General features: G+C 38.3%; 1 protein-coding gene across 5 annotated transcripts in view; it reads right to left on the bottom strand.

Annotated features, from left to right (window-relative positions):
• Window positions 1-13,122, bottom strand: part of GIGYF2 (GRB10 interacting GYF protein 2) — a 123,698-nt gene that overhangs the window by 73,973 nt on the left and 36,603 nt on the right. For all 5 annotated transcript variants that reach the window (XM_028140572.2, XM_028140570.2, XM_028140569.2 and 2 more), the window contains exon 7: window positions 3,611-3,719. In XM_028140572.2, the coding sequence (XP_027996373.2) occupies window positions 3,611-3,719 (109 nt within the window). The remainder of the gene's footprint in view (window positions 1-3,610; window positions 3,720-13,122) is intronic.

The following is a 13,122-nucleotide window of genomic DNA, read 5'->3' on the forward strand; positions in this document are numbered from 1 at the left end:
TGCATTCCAGAGCTAAATACAATTGAGTTAAATAATTATTTCAAATATCCAGGCAGTATTTCTACATTTTGGTTATAATTTCTCAAGAATTGACTCAGAATACAGTTGTACTTTAACATCTTACTAGGAAATACAAAAATAACGGACAGGATTATATGTGGGTAATCTTAGGAACAATGTGTACCTTCTTAATAGTCCAAGTATCCATGTCTTCATTTGCAAAACATAGGTGAGGACTAGGGCGGAACTGTAATTACCTTAAACTTACCTTCTAGTTGTGTCAACCTTAAGTTAACTGAAAGTCAACTCTCAATTTCAGTAACTCTCTCCTTAGGAATGTATACATTTTATTTAAGGTCGTCCTAAAACAGTGTAATACAAACTGTTATACAATACTGGGATGATCCCTACAATAATGTTGAGGTTGAAAGGAAAACAGTACCCTGTCCTTTTAGAGAACAATTTTCTCTGGAAAGCCATTAAGTATGTATCACCTTGAAAAAAGTGTTTTATTCTAAAAAACATACCAGTACGAATAGGAAAAATAGCCTCCAGATTGCCCGAAAAACAAGCAAAACACAGATAAAAGATTTTCTGCCAGTTATGACTAGGGTGAGCACTGGAACTCCTTATGAGACTAAAGCTTTATAAGTGGGCACATAAAAACAATTGGTTCTAGCCGAAACCAGTTTGGCTCAGTGGATAGAGCGTCGGCCTGCAGACTCAAGGGTCCCAGGTTCGATTCCGGTCAAGGGCATGTACCTTGGTTGCGGGCACATCCCCAGTAGGGGGTGTGCAAGAGGCAGCTGATTGATCTTTCTAACTCTCTATCCCTCTCTCTTCCTCTCTGTAAAAAATCAATAAAATATATTTAAAAAAAAAATTGGTTCTAGAGCGTCCCAGCTTGTAGAAAGTAGAAATAACCTTCAAAGTGCACAAGGTCCATAATCCTTTATAAGTGTACTTCCCAGATAAGGAGCAAGTAAATAGAACATTAATCTTTCATAAAGCTCAAATTGAAGGACTGACCTATTACCTGAGATTTCACACTATTCTTTTGAGGGATTAAAATATTATTTCCTTTTAATGAAGACAGTGGCTGACAGCTATGTGAATCTGCTTTATTATTAAACATCTTAACCAGATAAAATAGAAAGATGACAACTATACTGTCCCCCCCCCCCTTTTGTTTGTTTAAATTTTACTAGTTTGTAATCTTTAGAAGTTGGGAAATCAGTCAATTTTCAAGTCAAAGTTCCCTCAAGTTGGAAAGAGGCAGGATTATCATCTAATATTAGCTCTGCCCATGCAAAAAAAAAAAAAAAAAATGGAAGAAAAAAAGACATAATAATCATTATTTAACCAACAAGTTAAAATTAAATAATGAGTGATGATAAAACCATATCCATTCAAAAGAATCACAATTGGGACAGTGGTGTTAGAAGTATTTTTCACAGTCAGTTCATTCATTTGACTAAGTTTCAAGCCATTCTTTCACACTAATGTTAATTCACAGCTTTCATCACGGTATCTATCTTTTGTGCATGCCCTGTTTAAATTGTGAATGTAAGACTTCTATCCTGTGTGATAACCCTACACTTCAAAGAAACTAGAAAGCAGGGAGAAATGAGAAATTTATCAATCCCTCATTTGTTCCTCAATATGGAATTTTGTTTAAGCCTGTTAGAGAGACTGGCTAGTATTTGCAGCACACACAGTTGATAGTCACTTTTGAGGCACATAAAACAGCTGGCTTGTGGGCCACACTTTTTGATTAATAAGATCTCTCTATGTCTCACCCTGAAAAGCACTGGAGACAAAGCTGAGAACATGCAACCTCTCCTTGCTGCCAGGCCACTACAGAGAAATACAGGAAACACCAAATAGCAGATTGGAGCCATCTCCAAAACACTATCACACCACCAAGATAGATGCACACATCTCAAGACGAATTCTAGATCAATGGAACCTAAATGCACTTGGAAATATCAATGGTGTGTGGAGCTTTTGAAGCACACACACACCTTATTTCATCATCAAAGTAGTCTCTCACAGAAGGGTGTCTTTAAGTTTTACAGATGATTCTAACTCCCCAGGTTAAAAACCACCGTTCTAGAGACTGACAAATAATTCAGAAGAAAAAACCATATACAACAAATATAACTCAGTAATAGTAACAAGCCTACAAGTTGAGTGTTCATTAACCTTTACATTATTTATAATACACGCATTCCACATTCTGAATGGACTACTAAAAGAAACCTCTTCACAGGAATGCACAATTAAATACGGTCTCTATAAAGACTGAGTATAAATTAATCTATTCATAAGACACAACTTTAAGAAAAAAGAATTTAGCCCTAGCTGGTCTGGCTCAGTGGATAGAGCATTGGCCTTCGGACTGAAGGGTCCCAGGCTTGATTCCAGTCAAGGGCATATACTTGGGTTGCGGGCTCAATCCCCATTAGGGGGCCTGCAGGAGGCAGCCTATCAATGATTCTCTCTCATGATTGATGTTTCTATCTCTCTCTCCCTCTCCCATCCTCTCTGAAATCAATAAAAAAAATTATTAAAAAGAATTTAGATGCTCCACACGCATAATCAAGCCAATCTGGGTGGTGCGATATGCAGACACAATGTCCTTTGCCATTGCAGATACCCAATTCTTGCATTTCTAAAGCATCTCTTAAATAAAATGACAAGGGACGTTTAGACTACTACTATGATTTAGCCAACTTAAAGGTAAGTGCTCAAGTAAATATTTATATTATAAACATCAAGAATGCCCTTAAGTAGCAGAAAATCAACAAACCCAAAATAGAGAGCAGATATCAAAAAAAAACAATATTGAAATAGGAATTGTTCTTCTAAGACAAGACACAAATCTGTAAAATGTAGGTTAAATGAATGCTACATAACTATTTTTTATTCTACCCCCTAAAACAGCCCTAGTTTTGATGAGACCACTTTTACTGAAGTCTCTCTGGGGCTGGGACACCCTTGATACGTGGCTTATATAGAAGCCCTGCATCACAGAGGCCTGCAGGGACTTTGGTGCTGCTCCAGCAGCCAAGGCACTTCATGAAACTCTGGCTCTCCAAGTGCAAAACTCCCTGGGGACAAAGATTTGCAAAAGTTAACTAGGACCATCTAGAATGCTTCACACTCAAATCTCTAAGCTAGAATTACCCTCCTCTGTTCCACATCAGGGGTTGTGAAGCAGACACATCAAGAAATATCTCAGGCCCGGCTGGTATGGCTCAGTGGTTGAGTGTCAACCTTTGAACCAGGAGGTCACGGTTCGATTCCCAGTCAGGGCACATGCATGGATTGCAGGTTCAATCCCCAGTAGGGGGAGTACAGGAGGCAGCCAATCAATGACTCTATCTCATCATTGATGTTTCTATCTCTCACACTCTCCCTTCCTCTCTGAAATCAATAAAAATACATTTTAAAAAATGGTTCAGAAAGCAAATGTTCAGGACATTTAGTATGCAGTTAATGTCAAAGAGCAGTTTTTTTAAAAATCAAGTATTAAAATATTTTTAAAGTGATTTCCTATCCTCCGCCTCCTCCTCCTCCATTATTACTTTTTCAGATAAAAGCTCACCTCGCCCTCTTGAAGAACTTCGACCTCTAGGAGCCCCCACCACTGTTCCTCCTCCTCGTCCTGTCAATCGCAGGACAGCGGCACTATTTACAGACATGGAAAAGTTTCTCTGCCAAAAAAAAAAATTAAAAAGAAAGGAAAAAATGGATAAAACAGATAAAACTACATGGTGCTTCTCCCCGTCTCCCGTTGCATCTATAAAATGCATATAATTATTAATAACAATGGGAAACCCTAACTACACAACATACTAAGATGATCCAAATCCTGATTTTAGCTAAAAATTTCAAATAAACATTTCAGATCAACAAACATTGGCAACCAAAGCCTTACACTATGCTAGATTCTGTGAAGAAATATTAAACTCTAAATCTGTATATATCCAAAGCAGACATGGTAAATATGCATCATAATAGAGAAAACTAGGTAAGAGATCTGATTTGAAAGGGTCCTTAAATTAGTAGAAATGAGAGGGAGTCACAAAAAGGTCTGAATCAAGAGTAGCATGATAAAGAGCAAAATGAATGATCATTTTTGCCTCATTCTGCTCACCAAAGTGAATCAGCAACTCCAAGTAGTAGTTAATAGAATGACATGAATTGGACGTAGATGGGGAAGGGCCAAAAAAGAATCTACTTAAGACCAGCTACCTTAATGGAGAGAGGGAGGAAATGCTTGAAAAAAATAAACAAAACCCCAATCAGTCTTCACCTACACTTGAACCCCACAACCAATCTGGAATAGGGTCCAGTACAGTAAGACAGTAATGGGTGGGCAATCACAAACAAGAGGAAGACAGGAGGTCTGGAAATCAAAAATATGTTTATAGAACTTAGGAAAAATTGAAGCAAGAGTATAATAACCTTGAAAAATGATCTATAAAATACAGCAGTTATAAGCAGATTTTCAAGTGCATGGGTAGTCGATACCCCTAACACCTACATCGTTCAAGGATCAATTTTAATTTAATTTGAAGGAGATTTCACAACAGTTTTTTTTTAATATATTTTATTGATTTTTTACAGAGAGGAAGGGAGAGGGATAGAGAGCTAGAAACATTGATGAGAGAGAAACATCGATCAGCTGCCTCCTGCACACCCCGCACTGGGGATGTGCCCACAACCAAGGTACATGCCCTTGACCGGAATCGAACCTGGGACCTATCAGTCTGCAGGCCGACGCTCTATCCACTGAGCCAAACCGGTTTTGGCTCACAACAGTTTTAAGCACAGAAAATGTTGGAATATATCCGTACATGAATACTTCCTATATCCTTAGAACCTAACAGACATTTGTGCACAAGTTCAGATGTGTGGTGCACTGAGGAAAATGCAACTTAGGCATGGCTATTGCCAAGGACACTCCTGGATAAGGGCAAGAAGTGAGACTTAAGGGTTGAAATGTTTTTTTCCCCAACTAATATTTTTCACCCAAATTGTTTTCCACTGTGAAATCCTAATTTGCTATTTTGATTCAAACTCAATTATGTGATAGCTATACCTTTTAAAGAAATTGACATGTAGTTGGTGGAAAACTTCTACTTTCATTATTGAATTTATTTTAATATATGGGTCACTTTCTCACTACCTGTCTTCATTATTTGTCTCTTTCAGGTAAATTTTACAAACTTATTAATGTAATTACTTTTTTTCTTTGCATTTGAGAGATATACAATCTATAATCATATAATTTCAAAACTGAAAATTTAAGATTTAACCAATAACTAAAAATTATAGTAAGACACCCAACTCGAAAATACTTATTTCTAACTGTATTTTTAAAAAGCTGGTTGAAACAATGCATTAACTTATCTTTCACCACCGAGTAACCCGTTAAATTGTTGAATAATGCCTCTGAGATCACAATTAAAATTTCACCACCGAGTAACCCGTTAAATAAAAAACTTTCACCACCGAGTAACCCGTTAAATTGTTGAATAATGCCTCTGAGATCACAATTAAGCTATATTATGAAGTCTCAAAATCTAAATTAATATATTCTAATACTGGAAAAACAGAAATCAGGGCTAACTGCATTATGTGTGCCAGGATTCCATGCAGCTGAACACCTTACTACCAAACTATCACATGTATAAAACTCAAATGCACCCATCCATAGGGTGTGGGGGAAACTCTCATATGTTTACACACATCCTCACACATTGCCCCTGAAAGTGCAAAATGGTATAATCTCTGCAAGGCAATTTCTCAAAGTATATTTAAATGTCCATAACCTTTGACACAACAATTGCTCTTTTGACATTTGTGAAAAATTATATAAGCAGAAAGATCTTTAACAGCAGCACTGTATTTTTGTAAAAGCAAAATATAGAAACCAGCTTAGTATCAACCAATAAAACTAATTGAAAAATCATGGTCATCTATATATGGAATCCTATGCAGTTGTTTGAAAGAATGAGGCAACTCTATTTATTAGGTTAGATAATATGAAATTGCTAAAATTCAGCCATTTCTGATCACAAAACTGCAATTTCATATGGTCAACCTAGTTTATGAAGATATAAAGCACAGTTGTACTTGGGAGCTTGGAGAGGCCAGATTGCCTGAAACTGAATTTTGATTCCTTTACTCAGCTTCTCTGTATCTCACTTTCCTCATCTATATGATGTGAATAGGAATGATATTTCTATCTACTTCCTGGGTTGTTGCAAACACTTAACACATTAAACTGCAAGTGCTAAAAAATAAAAATTAAAAAAAACCTGCAAGTGTTTAAAACAGTGTCTGACACTAAATGCTAAATAAATATTTGCCATTATCTCCTAAACAGATGCTTAGGTGAAATAGGTCAAGTGTAGAACTGTGTGCAGAACATGCTACCATTTATGTGTATGTGTTTAAAGGAATTGATATACAGTTGATCCTTGAACAACATGGTGTGAATTGCACAGGTTCATTTATAGGTGGATTATTTCCAATAAATGTATTTTCTCTTTCTCGTGATTTAACAGTTTTCTTTTCTCTAGCTCACTTTATTGTATGATACAGTATATAATACATACATATACAAAATATGTGTTGATCAACTATTTGATTGATCAACACATATTTTGTATATGTATGTGTTGATCATAAGTAGTTGATCAACACATACATATCAACTACTTATGTACTTGTAACAACTACTTATGTTATCAATAAGGATTCTATTCATAGTTAAGTTTTGGGAGAGTCAAAATTTATATGTGGATTTTCAACTTGCAGAGGAGGTAAGTACTCTTAATTCCCACATTGTTCAAGGGTCAACTGTATGAACAGTTAGCTGCAGATGTAACTGCTGTTCCTGGAAGGGAACAAGAAAATAGAAACAGTGGTTACGCCTGAGGAAAAATAATTGGCAGAGTTTGGGTGACTCACAGACTTGCTTTTCATTACACATGCTTTTAAAAAAATTTTTATGTATGTATTATCTATTCAAAAACACATACATGAAATAACTAACTATTCAAAAACACATACATAAGGCCCTGGCCTGGTAGCTCAGTTGGTTAGAGCATCATCCCAATACACCAGGTTGAGGGTTCAAGCCCAAGTCAGGGCACATACAAGAATCAACCCACAAATCCTATCTAATAAAATGGTAATATGCAAATTGACCATCACCCCAACACATAAGATGGCCGCCCCCATGTGGTCAAAGATGGCCACCCCAATGTGGACACAAGATGGCTGCTACAAGATGGCCAGCAGGGAGGGCAATTATGGGCGATCAGGCCAGCAGGAGAGGGCAGTTGGGGGCAACCAGGCCAGCAGGGGAGGACAGTTGGAGGCAATCAGGCCAGTAGGGGAGCAGTTAGGTGTCGATCAGGCTGGTAGTGGAATGGTTAGGGGGTGATCAGGCTGGGGGCAACCAGGCCAGCAGGGGAGGGCAGTTGGAGGCAATCGGGCCAGTAGGGGAGCAGTTAGGTGTCGATCAGGCTGGCAGTGGAATGGTTAGGGGGTGATCAGGCTGGGGGCAACCAGGCCAGCAGGGGAGGGCAGTTGGAGGCAATCGGGCCAGTAGGGGAGCAGTTAGGTGTCGATCAGGCTGGCAGTGGAATGGTTAGGGGGTAATCAGGATGGCAGGCAGAAGTGGTTAGGGGCAATCAGGCAGGCAGGCAGGCAGGCAAGTGATGGGGAGCCAGCAGTCCTGGATTGTGAGAGGGATGTCCGACTGCCTGTTTAGGCCCGATCCCGGTGGGTCCCAGATTGGAGAGGGTGCATGCTGGGCTGAGGGACACATACCCCAACCCCATGCATGAATTTCATGCACCAGGCCTCTAGTGCATAAATAAGTGGAACAACAAATCAATCTCTCTTTCTCTCTCTCCCCCCCTTCCTTCCTCTCTCTAAAATCACTAAATAAAAATTAAAAATAAAAATAAAAATCACACACACACACACACACACACACACACACACACACACACACGGCCCTAGCCCCGTGGTCGGCAAACTGCAGCTCGTGAGCCACATGCGGCTCTTTGGCCCCTTGAGTGTGGCTCTTCCACAAAATACCACGGCCTGGGCGAGTCTATTTTGAAGAAGTGGTGTTAGAAGAAGTTTAAGTTTAAAAAATTTGGCTCTCAAAAGAAATTTCAATCGTTGTACTGTTGATATTTGGCTCTGTTGACTAATGAGTTTGCTAACCTCTGCCCTACCCGGTTTGGCTCAGTGGATAGAGTGTTGGCCTGCAGACTGAAAGGTCCCGGTTTCGATGCTGGTCAAGGGCACATGCCTGGGTTTCGGGCTCGATTCCCAATAGGGAGCGTGCAGGAGGCAGCTGATCAATGATTCTCTCTCATCATTGATGTTTCTATCTCTCTCTCCCTCTCCTTTCCTCTTTGAAATCAATAAAAACATATATACATATATATATTTATATATACACACACACAAAGTAATTTTCTTTGCTGGCAAATAAATAAAAGACACTAATTTGGTAACAGGTACCTAAATTTTAGGTATAAAGTGCAGAGTCATGCTTCTCAAAATGAAATATATATTTAAGGGAAATGCCAAAAAAACAACTAGATCTGCTTTGAGCATCAATTTTGTTTTAAAAACAAGTTTTTCCCTAGTTACATTTTATAGGTACATGCATGCACACACACGCGGGGAGAGAGAGGGAGAGAAGGAAGGAGAGAGGGAAGGAAGCAGGGAGGGAGGGAACAAAATTAACTTTCATTTTAAAGATAAAAGATCTATTTCAGATAACTTCAGGAAACTTTAAGAGAGGCACCATAGGGATAATGAGTAAAGAAGTATGCAAAACTCTAGTCTGCAAAGATCTAAATAATTCCTGATCTGAAATCATTAAAAAAATAAAATAAATAAAAATGAAGGCTTGCTCCTTTAGTCATTCTAGAACTAGTTTTGATGTGTAAGCGTACTGCATACCTAACTTTGTTTTTCAAATTGTTAACCGTTCCTAATAGCATCTGTTGAATAATCTTTAATTTTCCAAATGATTTGTGTAGCCATTTACTAAATACTATTTTCTTACAAATGTTAGAGATGTTTCTAAATGATTCAATTAGTAATTCTGTTAAGTCTATCATGTTTTGGTTACTAATAGCAAGTGCTCCTCCCTTGGGAGGTGTCAATTTTAAACAGTTTTATTTAAGACCACATTTTCCAGTTTACAATACAGTACTTACCAAGTGCAGTTATTTCCTTTCCCTGTGCACATATTCCATGTTCAAGTATCAAGAATGCCCAGTTATTTACTCTATAGCAGCTCAACTTTTAGAACTCCCATAGAATTTGCTACAAATTTGGGTCCTTCAATATTTTGTGTGGAATAATGCTAAATCTATGCTCAAGGTTGGCTTAATCAACCTCTCCCGTGGTGGGCCCAGGAGGCACCACCACAGGGATGCCACCAGGCATTCCTCCTGCACGATGGTACAGCTTGCTCATGATGGGGTTGCAATTGTTCGTTTTCCAGCTTTCTGCTGATGTTCACATTCTTCCTTCTGTGCAGTCTGGTTACTGAGCCAGTCAATTTCCTTATACTTGTGAAGAATCTTCTGTTTGTCCTCATCATTGATCTTGCCTTGAAGTTTTTCATCTTCAACGGTTGAACCATGTTGAATGCATAAGATTCAAGTGAATTCTTGGAAGACACCTAGTCCCGCTGCTTCTAATCTTCAGCTTTATCCTTCTCAGCTTCCTGGACTTGCGCTCAATGTCTTCCTTGTTCAAATGACCCTTGTTGTTAGTGAAGGTAATCTTGTTCTCTTTTCCTGTATTCTAAGCCACATCAGAGACATTGTGCATGCCACTGACATCAATATCAAAAGTAACCTCAATCTAAGAAACACCACGAGGTGCAGGGGGTATTCCTGTGAGTTCAAACTTGCCAAGCACATTGTTATCCTTGGTCATGGCACACTCACTTTCATAAACCTGAATAAGCACACCAGGCTGGTTGTGAAGAGTTGATCATGAAGGTCTGTGTCTATTTGAGAGAAATGGTAGTATTGTACTTGATGAGGACAGCTATGACTCCATCAGCCGTTTTAATGCCAAGGGGAAGAGAAATGACATCAACAGCAAATATTGAACATTTTCGAATTTGTCTACAGACAGGACAGCTGCTGGACAGCTGCACCATAAGCAACAGCCTCATCAGGAATTAACTCTTATTCAATTCTTTTCCATTGAAGAAATCCAGTAGGAGTTTCTGAATCTTAGAGATGTGGGTAGAACCACCCATCAGGACACTACTATGGATCTGGGACTTGTCAAGCTTGGCATCCCAAAGGGCTTTCTCTACAGGGCCCAGGGTACCACGAAAAAGGTCATTATTCAATTCTTCAAATGGGGCACTGATGACACAGGTATAAAAGTCGATTCCTTCATTGAGCAAATCAATCAATTTCAATATTAGCCTGGGTGCTGGAAGAGAGAGTACACTAAGCACGTTTACAAGCAGTACGAAAGCAACAAGATAGCCCTCTTCTTCTTACTGATGTCCTTCTTATGCTTGCTTGAACTCTGTAATAAAATGGTTGACCATCAGGTTGTCTTCTCCACCTCAGTAGGTATCCCCAAGTGCTGACTTGACCTCAAAAATTCCATCATGAATTGTAAGAAGTGACACATCAAAAGTGCCACCCTCCCTGGCTAGTTTGGCTCAGTGGATAGAGTGTCAGCCTGTGGACTGAAAGGTCCTGGGTTCAATTCCAGCCAAGGGCACATGCCCGGGTTGCAGGCTTGATCCCCAGTATGGGGCGTGCAGGAGGTAACCAATCAATGACTGTCCCCCATCATTGATGTTTCTCTCTCTCTCCCTCCCCTTTCCTCTCCGAAATCAATATATATATATATATATATATATATATATATATATATGTATTTTTTTTTTAAAGTGCCACCTCCCAAGTCAAATATTAGCCCATTTCTTTCAGCTCTAGCCTTTTGTCTAAGATGTAAGCAATAGTAGCAGCAGTTGGCTCATTAATAACTCAAAAATACACTGAGACCAGCAACAGTTCCAGCATCCTTGGTAGCCTAACACTGAATCACTGAAGTAAGCAGGTACCATAACAATAACATTTTAGTAGCAGGCTTCCCAAGGTAGGCAGGCTTCTGCCATTTCCTTCGTTTTTGTCAAAACCATAGATGATGCCTTTTCTGAATAGGATAGAAACTTTTCATCTCTCCATTGTATTCTACTCGGACGTTGGGCATTCACCACCATTAAGGGCCAATGCTTCTTATCAGATTAGATAATAGCATCATCAAAACTATGTCCAATCAAGTGTTTGGCATCAAACCATGTTGGTAGAGTCACTGAAATTTGATTCTGCAGCATCACCAATAAATCATTCAGTATCAATAAAGGCGACATCTTGGTGTGGTTCAGTTTCCCTGATCATTGCCAATTATTTCCACTTTTTCACGCTTGAGACACCCAAACAAGAGTCAGGGGTACCAAGATCAATGCCACCTGCAGGTGCCTTAGACAATGCTGCTTGAGTATATGTGTGGCTTGGGAAGACCAGGATGCAGAAAGCTGCCCACTTTCAATAAGCCTCCCTATTTACTAAAAGGTTTTCTGACCCACTTAGTCTCCAAGAAATCTAGGAAATCATTCAAGGAAAAATACAAAGAAAGATTAAAACTGGACTGCACTGTGTTAAAGTTAGCTTCTGTATTTAAAAAAAATTTTTAAATTTAGAAAAAAGGTTAGGATTATCTCATATAAATAATATAAATCAACAAGAAAAAGACTAATATACAAAAGAAAAACTGGCAAAGAACAAAAAACTAAAGAAATACAAATAGAAACATTTGAATAATTCTGCACTGCAATGGGGGGAAAAATATAAACTAAAGTAATTGAAGAACATTTTTCCCAAATATACAGAAAATTTTTACTCAAAGTTGGTAGTACAGAAGAATACTCAAAGTTGGTAGTGCAGAAGAATGCTTCATGTACAGCATCACTTGTACAAAAGCGGGGAGAGGGTATGTAATATTTACTTGGAAAAATACACAAGAAACTGCTAACACTGGCTGCCTTTGGGAAAGGGAAACTGGTGACTGAGGAACAAAATGGGAGAGATTTTCTATTATTTACTATACTTTAAATTTTTATTTTAAACCATGTGATTTATTATTTATTTTAAAAGATAATTAAAAACAAACAAACAGCTGAACATGGGCCCTGGCCACATGGCTCAGTTAGTTGGAGCATCATCCTGGGCACTGAAAGGTTGCAGGTTAGATTCCAGGTTAGGACACATACCTAGGTTTTGGGTTCCATCCCTGGTCAGAGCGCATACATGAGGCAACCAATCTCTCTCCAACTCCACCATTTATCTCTCTCTAAAAATCAATAAAAACATATCCTTGGGTAAGGATTAAAAAAAAATACTCATCATGGCAAAAAGGTAATGGTAAAATGTTACAGTTTTGGCAGCAGTAAAACAAAAACACTACTATCGTTATACAAAGCTTCTTAAAAGCAATTTAGCCGTATCGAGCAATTGGGCTTTCTTTCTGGACTTTTAATTCTATTCCACCGACCTGTATGTCTATCCTTATGTTACAGTTTGTATAACTGTGGCTTTATAGTAAGTTCTGAAATCGGGAAGTATGGAGTCCTCCCACTATGTTATTTTTCAAAACTATTTTTTACTATTTCAGGTCCCTTGCAATCCCATATGAAGTTTAGAATCAGCTTTTCAATTTCTACCCAAAAAGCCAATGGGATTTTGATGGGGATTGCAATAGATAGATTAACCATTAAATCTTCCAAGTTTTAATGAATACTGGTGTCTTCCCATTTACTTAGGTCTTCTTTAATTTCTTTCAAATGTTTTATAGTTTTTAGTATAAAAGTCTTACACCTCCTTAGTTAAATCTATTCCTAAGTATTTTATTGGTTTTGATGCTATTATAACTGGGATTGTTTTCTTAATTGCCTTTGTAAATTGTCCATTGCTTATGTATAAGAATACAACTAGTTCTTGTGTGTTGATTCTGTACTCTACAACTGTA

Source organism: Eptesicus fuscus, chromosome 11 (genome assembly GCF_027574615.1).
Source record: "Eptesicus fuscus isolate TK198812 chromosome 11, DD_ASM_mEF_20220401, whole genome shotgun sequence".
NCBI lineage: Eukaryota > Metazoa > Chordata > Mammalia > Chiroptera > Vespertilionidae > Eptesicus > Eptesicus fuscus.